The 17363-nt window shown below is 40.5% G+C and overlaps 1 protein-coding gene and 1 non-coding gene across 3 annotated transcripts; one reads left to right on the top strand and one right to left on the bottom strand.

Annotated features, from left to right (window-relative positions):
- Positions 1–452: 452 nt before the first annotated feature.
- On the bottom strand, positions 453–11978 carry cahz (carbonic anhydrase). 2 transcript variants are annotated; one of them, XM_071537280.1, is made up of 7 exons: positions 11789–11978; positions 10915–11112; positions 8389–8507; positions 7046–7138; positions 6749–6811; positions 6348–6503; positions 453–1583 (listed from the first exon to the last, which is right to left on the bottom strand). In XM_071537280.1, the coding sequence occupies exons 1-7, from the start codon at positions 11820–11822 to the stop codon at positions 1464–1466; spliced, it is 783 nt and encodes a 260-aa protein (XP_071393381.1). In that variant the 5' UTR covers positions 11823–11978; the 3' UTR covers positions 453–1463. The 2 variants fall into 2 exon arrangements, with proteins under 2 accessions (XP_071393381.1, XP_071393382.1); XM_071537281.1 differs by lacking the exons at positions 8389–8507; positions 10915–11112; positions 11789–11978 and adding an exon at positions 10338–10352.
- A 4846-nt stretch (positions 11979–16824) lies between these two features.
- On the top strand, positions 16825–16897 carry trnaf-gaa (transfer RNA phenylalanine (anticodon GAA)). The gene has a single exon. It is a non-coding gene; the product is annotated as a tRNA-Phe (tRNA).
- Positions 16898–17363: the final 466 nt, after the last annotated feature.

Consider the following 17363-nt stretch of genomic DNA (forward strand, 5'->3'; position numbering starts at 1 on the left):
AATGACGCTTTAAAGGGTTGTTGCTTTTGATAAGACATTAATATAAAAGCTAAAAAGAAACATTGTGCTGGTCAACTGTTGGACGGAATAATGGCTTGACTTCCAACAATTCATGTAAAAAGACTTTCCTTTTACCATAGATACAAGAATTATTTTCATAGCTTGTATGAATCTATAGAAGAATTCAACCCTTTTTATCAAACATCATCTCTCCAACACAATCTCTGTCTCTTACGTGAGTCTTTAAGACACAATGATAAATGCACTGGGGTGATAGGTAGTTCAGTTGTCATAGTTACAATAAAAAATGGAATGACATCTCTTTTGTAGAGCCATTGATAGAACGATGGCTAAATTGATACAATCAGCTGATAAACATATAGCACTGTCTTCCACAACATCCATAACATCACTATTCTAAAAAGTCAACTTGCATAGAGGCACCAGATAGAGGCACCAGTTGCTGAGCGGCAGTCATGGTGCAGAACTTGTAGTCACCACTGAAAAATATTATGTTCAGAATCTTTTCATTAATATCTCTCATTGCTGGAATAATCCTTCTGTTTCAAACTGACAAAAACGTGGCAGAAAATATAAATGAACGTCAACCAGCTCAGCAGTGAGCAGCAGAATTCAGGACACAATGAAATGCATAGAAAGAAGCGTTTTGCAATTGGATAAAGGCTTTTGTTTTCAAAGTAGGCATACTTTTGCGAAAAAAATTATGGAAGAAAAATGAAATATCACTAGCCCCGTATGTAACTTACATCTCCCCAACAATGGACTATGTGTGCTTTTCAACACTGATGTGCCACAAGAACCATAATCGTAATCTGGCCGTGACATCATCATGAGATTATGGGCCGAAGGGGAAGTGTGTGTGTGTGTGTGTTTGTGTGTGTGTGTGTGTGTGCAGGCAGAACGACCGGATTGCTTTACTATCCGCTCCAGCACACATAATCTCATAATACGTGGCTGCCTGAGTAGTCTCTTTTTTATCCATTTTTTAATACATTATGTAATTTGAGATTGTTATATTTATGTATACACTTACTAATAATAAGGCAAAAAATAAATAAATTAGAGATTTAGAATATTTACAATTTAGCTTGGACAGATATTGGCTATTATAAATGCATGACTGAATAATATCCTCACGGCTTCTTAGTCAGATTGTTACACTTCATAAATGTGAGTTGCAACTGCCTTTTGCACAATCCATGTCTCAATTTTAAAATCCATCTTTGTGGTTCATTTTTTTTTTATCAATAAAGCATCAGAGCATTCCTCAGTCTGTCATAGAAAGAGCAGGCGGTCGTATTATTTTTTTTACTGGCACATTTGAAGTCAGTGGGGCAAATACTGTATGTCTTTAGATAGAGAAACGATAGGAGTAAGGAGATTACGGGACGGAGGGCAGGATAGGCGGGGGTGGGAAGGAAGCGATGAAGATGAAGAGGGCTTTATTTGAAGGAGGCGCGGACCTTGCGCCCCTTCAGAGGCTGAGGAGGCCGGTAGTTGTCCACCATGCAGCAGGGAGCCTCTCCGTCCCCGGTGAAGAGCAGGCTGCGGAACTTCGCCATCTGATGAGGAGGGAGAGACAAAGATAAAGAGACACAAAGAGAGATAATATGAGCTTTATGTCCACTGACAGCGATTGAATGGCACATTAACAGCAATAATCCTGGTACCAGTGGTGGAAAGTAACTAGGCACATTTACTCAAGTACTGTACTTAAGTACAATTTTGAGATACTTGTGCTTTACTTGAGTATTTCCATTTGATGCTACTTTATACTTCCACTCCACTACATGTCAGAGGGAAATATTGTACTTTCTACTCCACTACATTTATTTGACAGCTTTAGTTACTTTTCAGATGGAGATTTGACACAATGGATAATATAACAAGCTTTTAAAATACAACACATTGTTAAAGATGAAACCAGTGGTTTCCAACCTTTTTGGCTTTTGACGTCTTACAAAAAGCAGTGTGTAGTCGGGTCACATTTCAGATGTCTATGAGTTGTTAACAGCTCCACCAAATAGTGATTTTTCCCTCTAAACCTCACATGGTTTCATTTCAATAAATGTTCAAATGATCCAAATCAAAGAATAGGGAAAAAGTCCAAAAACTGAAAACAGATTTGTGTATCAGAACTTTGTTTTTTCTTCTTTCCTCTCCCATTAATCATCTCACAACCCCTCAGATTTATCTGGTGACCCTTTGGAGGGGCCCGACCCCTAGGTTGGGAACCACTGGACTAAACTAGCTAATTGTATATAAAGTAGTTCAAACTAGCTCCACCTCCAGCAGCTACAACAGTAACATGCTGCTTACAAACTGATGCTTCAGTATTAATAATCTAATGATGTCATATATAATAAAATATCAGTCAGAGGGACCAAAGCACTTTTACTTTAATACTTTAACTACATTTTGCTGCTAATACTTATGTACTTTTACTTAAGTAGGATTTTTCATGCAGGACTTTTACTTGTAATGGAGTATTTTTACATTGCTGTATTGGTACTTTTACTTAAGTAAAGGATCAGAGTACTTCTTCCACCACTGCCTGGTACCAAGCTGCTGAGTTACTGCTAAACTCCTTGCTACAGGCATTCGTTTGGTGCTGTAGGTATGCACACCAAGGTGCAGATAGTAACCGCTGTATACTGTAGTTTTTCTTTACCTAAATTGAGTACTGTTGCCTGAGGCTGTGCTCATATAGCAGTGGTTCTCAACGTGGGGTCCGGGGACCACCAAGGGTCCTTGAGGGGGTTCCAGGGGGTCCCCAGCAAATTGATCAAATGTTAAACTTCACCGTTATTTAGTTCACTAGAATTTAACACAATTAGAGAATGTATAAGAATGACTGTTTTAGTCATAGTTTCTCTGTTATCTCTCTACCTACAATACAGATAGTCATGGAATTCTGGACAAAATCACATCTGACAATACAAATATTCTCAGATTTGAGTCAGAGAGACAAAATCTCATCAAATGGGGGGTCTATGGCCTTAATGTGTACTCAATAAGGGGTCTTTGATATGAAAAAGGTTGAGAATCACAGTCATATAGGACGCTTTTTTGAACATGCCTGCATATTTTTTTCAGTTATACAATGGTTCGGTGATAGCAGGCAGTGCACATCTACTCCAAGCTATCCACCTGGTGTTTTGGATGCGGTACATTTTGTGGCACTGCCCTGGGCTTCAAGTCGAGCATGTCTCAACATTAGCCACACTGCACATTACATCAAGGCAAAAAATAGCCCTTGAAACAAGTGCTATCTATGCTCTTGGACGACATGATAAAACCGTGGTTGCTCTTCTCTCCCTAGGAGGACGTCATGTACCTACATCCTTGTCCGTTTGTATTTTCAATAACGTCATCCCCTTTATTACTTCAGGTTAGGCAGCTAACGCCAATTAGACAGCTTGCAAGTTGTCAAACTTTGTGTTGCATAGCAATGAGAATGATGCATCGCTCGTTGCACCCTTTGATCTCTCGCTCTCTCGACAACAACTCACAGCTGGGCTTTGCATGTGAGCAGGAGAAAGCATCCTATATGATCACAGCCTTATTCACTCAATTTATTCATGCTACCGCTCCTCGTGTTAATTTGCTCTTAATGTATTAGCTACTCGTGCGACAAGCTGCTTCACTTGCACCAGTTCATTTTCCACCCAGTGTAGAACAGGTCAGCTGTACCTCACACCCTGCTGATCTACTGTAGTTTTTGTGCCGAATCTATTTGATAAACAGGTAACACTTTACAATAAGGGTCACTAAGTTAAGGGTTAGTTAATGCTTAATAAGCATTACACATTAGTTAACTGTTAATTAACTTACCATTATTAAGCATTAACTAACCCTTATTAAGCATTAACTAACCCTTATTAAGCATTAACTAACCCTTAACTTAGTGACCCTTATTGTAAAGTGTTACCCATAAACATATAACTGAATTAATGAAACCAAGAGTGTCCAGCTTAGATTGAGTGGTGAGTGTTAAAGACTCGGCTGCATGTGTGTGCGTGTCTGTGTGTGTGTGTGTGTGTGTGTGTGTGTGTGTGTGTGTGTGTGTGTGTGTGTGTGTGTGGAGGCTAAAGCTACAATGTGCTGTAAACAAGGCTCCTCTGGGAGCCATTTAGCCTTTAGCTGGCTGGTGCAGTTGAACTCTGGGATTTAATTTCCCTCAGGCTCATTCAGCACACGCCTGCAGTTCCATGCAGCTCTGTGCTTTAGCCTGTGTGTGTAATTTCTGTATGGCAACAAGGAAACCAATAGTAACCCAAGTTAAGTAAGTAAGGAGGCTCTGTATATTGAGGATTCTTATTATTTCTTATTCATATTATTCTTATTATTAATGATTATTATACTTCATTATATACACTGTTATACATTACTATGTACTTTATATAATAACAGCAACAATAATACTAATACTTAAAATAATATAGAAGGAAGATAAGGAAAAAAATCAGCATTAAATCTACAGAGACAGGCCTATTACCTACTGTATGTATGTATGTATGTTACAGAAATATGTCAGGTCATGGTACACTGGTATGGGTGGGTTAATTTTGTAGAGAGATAGAGCGTTAACTACCCACTAGAGCTCAGTACAAGCCTATAAAGGCCCACCTAGATAGTGTAATCTCACTTTAACACAGGGCAGCTAAAGCCTGGGCCCTCCCTGTTCTACACCATGATATGACTTCACACACACTTGACCTTTACAATGTTTTGACAACCACTCTGGCTCCTTTCAGTATGTACAATCACTAGAACATTGGAAAAAAAAACATTTGGAAATTAAAAATCTTTAAAGAGGTGCAAGTTTGTATAAAGGCATTTGATAATGACTGGGGAGAACGGAGGAATTTGAAGAAACACCCGGCACTCTCTAAAAGTAATTATCTGTCCTTATTCAGTCGTTATTGACTAGTAATTTCTTTGTATTCCGGTTCCAGCTTTCTACTTGAGAACACCAGACTAGATGATTGAAATCCTGTACTGCAGCGGTTCTCAACGTGGGGTCCAGGGGACTACCAGGGGTCCTTGAGGGGGTTCAAGGGGGTCCCCAGCAACCTGATGAATTGTTAAACTTCAGCATTATTTCATTTACAAGAAGTTAACCCAGTTAGAGAATGAAGCAGAAAGACTATCATGGAATTCTGGACAAAATCCTATCTAACAATACAAATATTCTCATATTTGGGTCCAAAATCTCATCAAATGGGGGTCCGTGGCCCTAATGTGGACTAAATTAGGGGTCCTTGATATGAAAAAGGTTGAGAATCACTGCTGTACTGAACTAGTATGCCCAACCCCTACAAGAGCAGGTAGACTGCCAAGAAAAATGTCTGCATTTAGGACTGCCACAAATAAACACATGTTGCATGCATGTTTGTGCACATACACATACATGCCTTTGCCAGTTATATTTAGACTATAGCCAGTGTGTAATCCTGGGTAGCTGTGGTTTAGATTGAGTTGTTGTTTTAATCTTTGACTCTCAAACTGAAGTTCAATGCTACTTGCCCTCCCTTGGCCACTCTACTGTGGCCTTCTGACTTGACAGAAGAACCAAAACACAGCAGGACCAGCAGGCCCACCACCTCAGTCATGAATATTCATGAGACTACCACTGAGCAGTGATGACTCATTATAATATTTTTTGTAAACATAAGATAGAACGAAGCCTTCCTGCGCTATTTGATGATCATGCCACCAAATTGTATAGAATGTGTTATATTTGTAGTGTAGGTCAACATTGTAGGTACATAGGGGAATTTCTGCTTTTTACTTTACTTTTGTCTTTTTTTATTATTATTATTATTATTATTTTTTTTTTATTATTTCCCCTATTTATTTGTTCACTTTTTTTTTTTTATTGCTTTCATTTTTATTCATCCTGTAAAGCAGTGGTTTTCAACGTGGGGTCCGGGGACCATCGGGGGTCCTTGGGGAGGGGTTCCAGGGGGTCCCCAGCCATTTGATGAATTGTTAAACTTAACAAGGTTAACACAATTAGAGAATATAGAAGAATGACTGTTTTGATTATAGTTGCACTGTCATCTCTCTACCTACAAAACAGATAGTCATGGAATTCTGGACAAAATCATATCTGACAATAAAATTATGTTCAGATTTGGGTCCAAGAGACAAAATTTCATTAAATGGGGGTCCGTGGCCCTAATGAGGACTAAATTAGGGGTCCTTGATATGAAAAAGGTTGAGAATCACTGCTGTAAAGGACTTTGTAACATTATTATTGTTATTGCAATTATCATTATTATTATTGCTGTTGTTGCACATGAATTGAAACCAGGAAGTACCTGGGCCGGGCTGACACTGATGGGCTCCTTGAGGACAATCCAGGTGACGCTCTCCAACAGGGGGGGGGTGGTCAGGGAGCCGTCGTAGGTCCAGTAGTCCAGAGAACCGGGAAGAAGAGTCTTTGGGTCAAAGTTATCAAAGGTGGTCTGCTTGCCCTGCAGGAGGGAGGGATGAAGGAAGAAAGAGAGAAAGAAAGAAAGAAAGAAAGAAATGTCTTCTTTACATTTACAGCTTTGCCCAAGGAAAACAATTGCTGCTCATTAGTAAGCAGGATAACAGACTTGTTTGTTCACTGAGCTTGAATATTACTCTTCATACACAATATATATGAGCATAATTATATTTAGCAAATCTGAAAACAAAGCTGTGTTTTTGTGAATATTGTGTGATGTTTGCTTACCTTGGACTTGATAGCATCCAGGCCGTCCAGAACTTTCTGCAGCCTGGGGTTGGCAGCACCGATCTGATGGGTAACACACAGCAATTTGATTCCCAATACATTATTTTTCTTGAATTACTAATAATTGGTTCCATTATATATCAAAAACAGTGTTCATTAGTTGGCTTTATCTTCATGTTACAAAAGCCCCTACAAAGCCTGTGTAAAGTCATTTTACATCCCCAGACATCTTAATTCAATAATGGACACCAAATGCAGAAGTGATGGTTTGTCAGTGATGAATGACCAATTACTCACCTTGAGGAAGACCCCGACCACAGCGAGTCCATCAGGCTGGCTGGCTGCCTCTCCAAAGCTGGGGTACTTGGTGTTCCAGTGCACCAGATGAAGCTAATATAGGAAATAGAGAGAAGAATGTTTCCAAATTTGACACAAGCAATAGTGTGGCGTCTTTCCTCCCAAATTTCCCTTTCAATTCTAATTTACAAGGGAGTGAATTTGATTAATTTGAACAAATAATGGAGAACCCCTTCTTTCTTTATCTCCCTTATCCCAATTATTTTTTTAGATTGATAACTTAATGAAATGAGACATTGGTTGGACATTGGTTGTTTTACAGAAGGCACTTGACAAAGATAGGATATTACCTTCCATTGCACCGTGCATCCTAGCCAAAGAAAGCTCTGTAACACTTAATGCTTAATAAGCGTTAACAGGTATCCCAGTAGTAGTAATGCTGCACTATGCAAGATTCTTATGTTAAATCCACCCATCTTATCAGCCTAAATCAGGAAGTAGGGCTGCAGCGGAGAAGTCCCATCCCCACTAATTGAAGCCCCATAGATTTGTCCCTATATGCCCAAATTAAATTACTGCTGTCGGTATGGGCACTGGTGGGAATTCTCCACACAGGACGTAAGTGCTGTCAGCGTTCCATTCATTGCGGACGGTGTCATTAGTGATTTTAGTGATATATTGTGCACTCCCTGTGCAAACCTTTAGTGTATCTGGGCCTTACTTAAAGGAATAGTTCACCACAAAAATGAAAATTCTGTCATCATCTCCTCCCCCTCATGCCAGTTGAAACACAGGTGAAGTTTGTCCATATAACACACAGGGAGGTTGCCAGCACAACTCCATAGCAGCCTTCTCCAAAACAACTGAAGTCAGTGGGGACCAGTTCTTCAGAGTTCCAAAAAGACCTACAGTATATTTACACCATCATTTAGTGCAAATCTTAACTACAGCTGATTGATTTGCAACAAATAATGGTGTATAGGTCTTTCTATTCACAGTGTGATTGTTTGGCTGTTTTTGTTTTGGAACTCTAAAGAACAGGTCATCATTGACTCCCTGTGTGTTATATGGACTAACAAATTTCACCTGTGTTTCATTTGGCATGAGGGTGAGCAGATGATGACAGAATTTTCATTTTTGGGTGAACTATTCCTTTAACTCCCTTCCTTTAAATTACATGATTTCTGGGTTTTTTGAGTCTGCAAAATTCAAAAACAGTTACCTCGCTGCCTTTTGGGGGCTGCCAAAGTGTGAAGTTGCATAGTGCAGCTTTAGTCTACTACTAAAACATGCAGTGTGGTGGTATAGACTGGTGTTTGAACTGAAGTCCAGCAGACCAGTACCTCGCAGGGGAACTTGATGCCGTTGACGGTGTGCTCGGAGCCTCTGTCGTCGCTGGCGCCCCAGTGGAAATGAAACTGCCTCAGACGGTAGGTTCCAGAAATAGGGCCGCCAGTCAGGGCTGGGGGAGGGAGAGGAAGAGGACAGCTTAGAAAGAGTAATGGAATAATTATAATGCAATTCAGAAGAATATCGATTCTTTAGAATGATGGTATGTTGCTTTTCGGTTTGTGATGCAATTCAGTTTCTGAACTGCACGTTCCAAGCCAGCAGTGTCAGCTTTCCCGTTAGCCTGTTCTTGTTGTTGAAACCAATAGCGAGTCTAGAAATTATTGAGTAATGTTGGGAACTAGGGTAGGTGCCCATTCCTCTCACGAATGACATCTATGAATTCTGTTCTATCATGTATTTCCTTGTGTTTTCCTTTATTTATGGTAATCCTTGAGTTCCCTTTTTTTTTAAATTTTGTCTCCATCCTTGGTACTAAGCGGTCATCGCTGTGAGGAACTATTTATTCCAAACAAACCAGGAATGTGAAATGCATCGAGTTTTCCCATTAAAGAGCTACCAGACACCGGGTGTTTAGAACAGTGATTCTCAACCTTTTTCATATCAAGGACCCCTAATTTAGTACACATCTGATGAGAGTTGGTATCTCGGACCCAAATGATTTTGTCCAGAATTCCACTTCTATAGATAACAGAGATAACAGTGCAACTATGACCAAAATAGTCATTTTTCTACATTCTCTAATTGTGTTAACTTCTTGTAAAAGAAATAATGGTGAATTTTAACAATTGATCAATTTGCTGGGGACCCCTTGGAACCCCCTCAGGGACCCCTGGTGGTCCCCGGACCCCACGTTGAGAACCATTGGTTTAGAACAGCAAACATAAAAGCTTTCATGAACTGAATATAGCTTGAATTACAATTGTGTTTAATTGTGTGTTATATCGATTGGTGATAGAGAGTAACAAAATGGACATTCATTTATATTAAAGTGTCAATGATTATTACTGTAACATCACAGTGGGTTTGATATCAATGAGAAAAGAAGAATCCTACTCAATAACAGGCATTCTATCCCTCCCTTAAATCATTATTGCTGCTGGAGTTCCCTCTCCTTTCACTTACAACCACTTATATATATATAGAGAAAGATTACACCACATTATTATACTGTTCTCATGAAGCTACTGGCATATCATGCAAAGTAAACATTAAAGATACAATTACATTTACCTTTGTTTTGTTTTTTTCCATATTCACCAGTTTCTGGTCAAATAACATGTTACTTCCTTCACTCAATAGACCAAAGAGCATTTGAATGTGGTATTGCAATTAAAGCTAAGTTGTTTAACTGATATGGTCTCCTGGATTAATTCTTGTAATTAATATAGTCATAAAATACAAGCTGATGTCTATGCCATGTCAACGGAAGTCATTAGAAAAAAAGATATTCACAGAGAAACACATATTTTGTTACTTTATGATAAAGGCACAAATTCTAAACACTTGTATTGTGCTTTGGGGGGGGGGGGGGGGAATTGAGCTGTGTTACATTTCTCATTTACTCAAGCAGTGGTGTTTTTTTCTTGCTGACACGGCCCACCACTGCTGGATGAATACAGGGAAAACTGTGTTAGATCAACAGAGAGAATGGTGGCTTAGATATCCAGTTGACCTTCAGATAATGAGAGAACTGAGCGGTTGATTAGGATGAGTACATGTAACACTCACGTCATCAGACACTCTTATCTACCACTACACAGGAGCGTAAGCATACACAAGAAGGGCAGATAATGATAAAGACATTAACTAACTAATATTTGTTGTTACATGTTGAACTATAAAGTAACTTTGTAATTACACTATAGAATCTCATTATATGCAGTGTCATATTCTTTTTCCTAGTCCTACATCTGATAAAGGGATCCAGTGACTTTCATACATATTTAGACAGCATATATTTTAACATTGGGGCTCCTTATGTTATTTTGGATGTGAAATGACACCTTGAATATGAGGCTAAAGTGCAGATTGTGGACTTTACTTTGACAATACTTTGAAGAACTACAGTACTTTGCTTTTTGCAGATCTCCCCATTTCAGGATGCCAAAAAAAAAAAAAAAAAACAGTACTCAAACCTAGCAAAGACTAATATATATTTGCACGAGTATGTATTACACTATATGTGTGTGTGTGTGTGTGTGTGTGTGGGGGGGGGGGGGGTTCACTCGGAATGTGCATCTAAAAGTGGGAGTATTTGTTGTGTTCTTTTATCTTTCCATTTGACTTGATTTGATTCTTTTAATGCAATGCACTTTGCTTGTTCTTTTATATGAATTGTATCTTTTTATCTGTCTTTTATCGGCCTTTTATTGACGTAAAGCACTTTGAGCTGCATGCTGTGTACGAAAGGTGCTATACGAATAAAGGTTATTATTATTGTTATTATTATTACTATTATATAACGATCTGTAGTTCTAGTTTCCAACCCTAGAAAAAGATAGCTGAGCAGTGCTTACTGGAAGTGTCTCCATCGTCCACGAAGTCCACCTGGAAGGAGTGTCCGTTGTTGAGGATGCCGCTGGAGTTGGACGGGTCGTACTTCAGCTTCAGAGCCTTCAGAGAGGAGTCGTACGCGGCCTCGTTGGGGACCACGTTGATGGGAGACTGCCTGGGCCCGTTTGCAATGGGGAACCCTTCAGCCCACTTGTCTGGTCCTGCAAAATTACAGCACAGGGGGGAACTTTTGATAATAATTCATATCAAATAGAATGTATAGCCTAAGTTGGTGAGTTAAGCATAAAATCAGTAAGACCACACTTGCTGAGAATGGCTGTAGCAACTTTATTCTGTTCTGTTCTATTCTATTCTATTCTATTCTATTCCTGCCTGGGCCCGTTTGCAATGGGGAACCCTTCAGCCCACTTGTCTGGCCCTGCAAAATACAGCACAGGAGGAAACTTTTGATAATAATTCATATCAAATAGAATGTATAGCCTAAGTTGATGAGTTAAGCATAAAATCAGTAAGACCACACTTGCTGAGAATGGTTGTAGCAACTTTATTCTATTCTATTCTATTCTATTTTATTCTATTATCCATGCAGTTTTTACTTTTTTTTTTTTTAGTTCTTTTTAAAATGATTCCACTCTGTAGATTAAAAGCTATGAAAAGGGAAATAATTCAGTTATTTTGTTTTCTCCCTACTCCTTACTATCAGGGAATGACTGCTATATGACAGCTGTGTACAATCGTCCATTTGATTCAGTTTAAACCGGCGGGCCTTTGTAAATGCCAACATGTCCTTGACCTGTTACATGGCAGCTTTACTCAAATCTGAACGTCCACAACATCAACCACCCCTGGCTCCTATAAAAGCTAGAAATGCCTCACCGTCAGTTGGTCCGTATCCCCATCCGTGAGACATGGCGATTGGCTGATGCTCCTATTCCTATATAGAAAAATGAATGGCAGTGAAATAATCCGAGTCGGTGGCTTGCAGCTCGACCAGGGACACAGGAGGGGGGAAAAGCCGAATAACGTCCTGGTGAAAGACACCCGCCGAGAGAGCCGGTGCCGGGCTTTTTATAAGGTGGTATCAGCCCTCACACCGGTGGGTTTGGCTTGCCGGTGCTGCTGCGAGCCAGTCATCGCGTCAGGAAACCGTGCGATTCCATCCAGAGATGTGACGGCGCGGCGTCATTTAGACCTTCTCTCCTCTTCTCTCCTCTCCTCTCCTCTCCTCGCCTGCTTTATATCGCAATATCCTTACGCAGCCTATATTTTTCAAGAGATGCGATGGCGGCGTTCTGTTTTTTTCCCCCTCTCCTAGTCGAATCCCGTGTGAGCGCGCGCGTGTGTGTGTGTCCCATCCACATGCATCCACAATATCCATCCCACAGGGTTTCCCATTAATGTACTGTGGCGCACCGCCAGGTTCACGTCGCTGACAAAGAAATGTTGCCGTTATTATTAACTGTTAGTAGGTTTATTATTGTTATTGCGGTCTTTGCCTTCATATAACTCAGTCTCCTCTCAAAGAGCTGTCTCTCCTCCCTGCTTTGGCAGGTGCTAAACACCCCCCCCCCCTCCCAATATGTGTGAGATGAGACACAAACACGTGCATACGCGCGCGCGCACACACACACACGACGTGATACTGCGGACGTCTCTCAACGAAGCACAAGCCACGACCTGGAACGCATTGTAGCAGGCCCATTCACACATGGCGACAACTATAAAGATAACTATAAACTATAATGATATGCTGTTGCTTAAGCGTTCACACTGCAGCGATATTGGCGCCAAATATTCAGAGAAAACAATGGTGCTTTTATTTTACTCGCTCTCTAAAGTAAATAACGACATAGCCGATGGATTTGGGTTCATGAATTACGCAAAAGAGAGAGGAGCTAGCAAAATCAATAATGCTCTTTTACGGCGTTTTCATTACATTATTGTGCTTTGTTTAGCCTATATGAGAGCTAATTGTACTAATGGCCACCAAGTGAAGCTATTCATTTCTTTACCAGTAGGAGACTCTGCATACCACATCTTCTGTGGATCAAAGAGTGAAGTCCATGTTGAGAGAAACACCTGTAACTTCACCGAGGCTAAACGGGTTTCAACAGGCTACTGGAGGCACATGTTGTTACCTCCCGGTCATATTAAAAACATAGGATAATAGCGCATTTGCGGTCAGGTTGCCCAAGACATTGTGCTATTTTGTTAGTTAGCTAGCAAAAGTTAGCGAGTTAACTAGCTTCCAGGTCAGTAAACAGCCTTACCGCTAATCCCAAGAGCTGTTGCGATTCCGACTGGGGTACGTCACGTTTCATTTTAATATATTTAGGGGTGATGGTCTTTGTCAAATAGCGCCGGGTTCCTCTGGACTTCTGTCATCAGTTCCTCAGCAGCATCTCCGTCATTGCAGTGAACTAATGAATTCTCCCAACCTGTCCTTTGTAGAACTCTATTCTTGATTAGTTGAAAAAGTTTGAAGTGTTGTATCACCTAAGGCAGGGGCTGGAGCAGTGGCGTGCACAGACTCTCAAGGGGCAGGGGCAAAAAATGAAAAAGGGGGAACCTCTTCCGCCTGCACCAACCTGAAGCCACCTGGGTTTGGGGGACTTGGATACCAACTCTAACTCTACGATTGATGTTTTATTTATGATTCTGAACTCGCATTCAAATAAATTGTCATCAGAGATAATAAGACGATGCTGTTGACCATTTATTATAAAATATTCCACGGGTTTGAATTTGGGGAAAAAACTGAAAAAATAGGGGGAAAATTGTCTAAAAAAAACTTTCCTGTATCAAGACTGGATTCAAAGCAAAATCCTCCTATTGACACCTTTATTTGCCACAGTAGCTTCAACTCAAGCTAGATGCCTCATTTAAACTTCAAAGCTAGCTATCACTAGCTTACCAAAACCATCAATAAAATACGAGATTGATTGTAAGATAGCTAGAGAAAATAACACAGAGCTAGCTGGCAAATACTTTATTTGTTTTCATAATTACAGTTGAGGGAAACACAGCAACAGTTTCACTGTATATAGTTGCTTGGATGTTGCAGGATGCAATTTATCTATTTTCCTTGACTGCTGTGTTAATTTTAAGTCTATTTCTAGGCTATAGCCAACTTCTCTAATCTAAACCAATGTCTATTTTTTAATATGCAAAATCATTTTATATCAACTTGTCAAGTAAAAAACCCTTCATTAAAGTCTGACCTAACACCAACATAATTTCAAATCAAAATTGATTGAATAGAATGACATAGGCCATAGGTCTGCTAAATGAAAACAATTATTACGATACTTTTATAATGGCACGACATCATCAACCTACACTTACTGTGAACACACATGCAAATATGCAACACATGTACACACACACATCTGTGCAAACACTCACAGATACACACATACAAACACACAGTCTGGTGCTGCCTGGCTGACAGACCAACAGGTAAACAGCGAGTCAGTGCATCAACCAGCTGGTAGGGCCCTATGGTAGAAAAAACACGTTTCCTTGTGACCTTAGGGCAAAAATGAAGCGTCTCATTAGAATGTCCCTTTGGATGAAAAAAGTGAGGGTCTCATGTTTTACTAGGCCCCCACAGTAGAAAAAAACAGAATTCATTTTCAATTTTCTGTCATTTTTGCCCTAATGTCACACCAGATGGGTATTTGAGCAGCTCCAGTGCCCCTATGGTATATAGCTGCATGTCATCCCCTCTCTATTGGAAGTGGTCATTGGGGCCTGGATCTACCCTGGTTAAATAAAGGTATATAGCCAAAAAAAAGAAGGGCACTCACAACAAAAAGGGCAGGGGCAATTCTGTGGGAAACACTGCATCCTCACACCCTGCGCTGCTTTCTGCTTTGATGCAGAAAAATGTGAACTGTGTTTTGAGGAGCGCTATTTGTAGCGGTTTGCAATATCCTGAGGTAGAGATTTTCCTTTCTCCTCTTGCCAGACTTCATTGATGTTGGTTATCCCGCTCCTGGTGTAGGCTATATTATCTGGCCTAGGTCTGGGTTATGAATGTGGCTCTCTGACGCCCTGCGGATTTAGAGTGGGACAGAAATGAATGCAGGGGGGTTTTTTTGTGTTTTTTTTTTACCTTTATTTGTCCAGGAAAGTCAACAGAGCTTCATGCATTTTCCAGCAACACCCTGCTTCACATTCATACAGTTACACAGAGGAGTTGCCCAGTACCACCACAGTCTTACTGGTGGCCACTGAGCTTCTCCACTGGAGCAGCTGGGTGCCTTGCTCAAACGCACCTTGACAGTAGTTGTTGAGGGAGGAGAGAGTGTTATTCATTCACTTTCCCCACCCACATTTTCCCAGCGGTTGCCACAGGCCCAGTTCTCTAACTTCCAATTTACTACTGCTCTGGGCTGTTAAATCTTTGCTTTACATCACAGATTTTTCTCCAGTGAACTATGAATAACAGCCTCCTGTGCAGCAGCCTTGCCTCCAGCCCTATCATATAATGTCAGGGAGGAATGGCATGCAAGTGCCATCATCTATCCTGTATCAGCACCTATTAAAAGGGCCCATGACATAAGAAAAACTGTAGTAGGTTTACATCTTATTATAAAACCAGACAAAAGTGCTCGGTGGTGGTACTCTTTTAATGAGATTAATGCAGGCCTAGATTGGGGATGTGCAACCATGTGCCATGGAGGCCCAGTACTCTGCAGGTTTTCATTCCAACCAAATACTACAGCAGCTGATTTCACTGATTAAGACACTTTCAACCAGCAAGGAGAAACTATCAGTGAAATGGGATGGTTGTCCATCCATGGCCTAGATGAACATGACATAGTAAAACACTCACAAAACAAACACAAAACACAGGCTATCACGGGCTAAAGGATCAACATCTAATGTGATATCATAGAAGTGATTTTTAAATGTTATGCTGCCCGGCTACCTGATTTTGATTTTAGTCTTTCTGAATATTTAGATCTATTGGTCCTCTTAAGTAGTCGCCTTCACAATTGAGGCTAATTCAATACACCATTTATTTGCTGCCATCTTGTGGTTCAATAAGAGATAGCTATGATAATCTGCCCTCCTCATTTCTATTTCTATCATTTTATCAAATGACTATCCACAGATTGTGACTATCTGGAGGAAACAGAATAACTTAATTGTTAAGTACAATAAATACTGGAAGTTGCATTGGTGACATTGGTGCAGAGACATACTGACAGCATTCAGTACAAACTAAAATGCATGGTAACAGGTGATACCAAGAACTGATACCTTGCAAAGGTCCTGTAGACTGTATACAGTAGGCTATAACTCAATATTCTATATCTGTGTGATTTTGATCGGGTTTGATGCAGCTGTAAAGGGAAGTGAGGTTATACTGAATAGAATAAGAGGCATGAAATAAATTAAAAGCATTGGAAAACATATATTACTGTAGCTGACAGGTGTAATTGTGCACAAAATTTGCACACAGGGTTATTAATGTCTTCACTTCTCATCAATGTAATACACCATTAACATAGCAACAATTTGCTAATAGCTAATAGTTTAACAATCCATGTAAATACATTTTAAATCCTGTTAATGTAACGTTTTCCAATGGAGAGACAGCCAAGAGGTTTCACCCTGTGGCAGGACCTCACTGTCTATTAGGGTTACCCCAAGTTGATAAATCAGTGTCTGGCAACTTGCCAGACGTTAAAAATCGGTGCTCATTGAACCATTTCAAGAGCCGTAAATATTGCCAATGTGATGGCACAGCAGGCCGAGCTCTTCAGTTTTAGAGGCAGAAGTCTTTGATTAACATATGCAAAGTGCATTGGAAGATACATGTCCCTGCAAGTGCGCCCAGTGATCCTTTCACATGCCGGTTGCAGTGCTTGGTGGTGCGTGGGATGGCTGCTTGATGACAAGCCGAAATAGCTCAGTTGGGAGAGCGTTAGACTGAAGATCTAAAGGTCCCTGGTTCGATCCCGGATTTCGGCAAGTGAGGAGGTCACTTGTGTAAAGCAGTTCCTTTTGGTTGCCATCTATCTCCCATTGTCCGTAACAGCTGGTGCGGCAACCGTTTTAATCCTGTGATTTTCTGGCTTGTGATTTCCCAAAACACGGTGGACATTTACAAAGAAATACCCTTTTAGGACAACGTAGGCATGCATAGGGCTCCCTCTCGCACTGGAGGACAGCGTTTAGGCGTTTGAGATAACTCCCTTCTCCATTGGAGCTTCTATTCCCAACACTCAAACGGGCTGCACCCTTTGACAGGACCTAGCTCCATGTTAGCGTTCCACAGAATTCTTAAATCAGTGGCTGGCATTCACTTATAACTTGCGTTCATTAAAAACTGGCCGTCAATGGGCCTTTTCAACACGCGTTAGGTTGCAAATATGGTGGCACAGCAAAGCGAGGTTCTCGGTCTGAAAGACTGGAATGCAAAAGCAAAGTAACCAAC

The sequence above is a fragment of the Centroberyx affinis genome, unplaced genomic scaffold (genome assembly GCF_046629955.1).
Source record: "Centroberyx affinis isolate AG114_WGS23_722 - 3 ecotype Tasmania unplaced genomic scaffold, CSIRO-AGI_Caff_v1 ptg003007l_1, whole genome shotgun sequence".
Taxonomy (NCBI): domain Eukaryota; kingdom Metazoa; phylum Chordata; class Actinopteri; order Beryciformes; family Berycidae; genus Centroberyx; species Centroberyx affinis.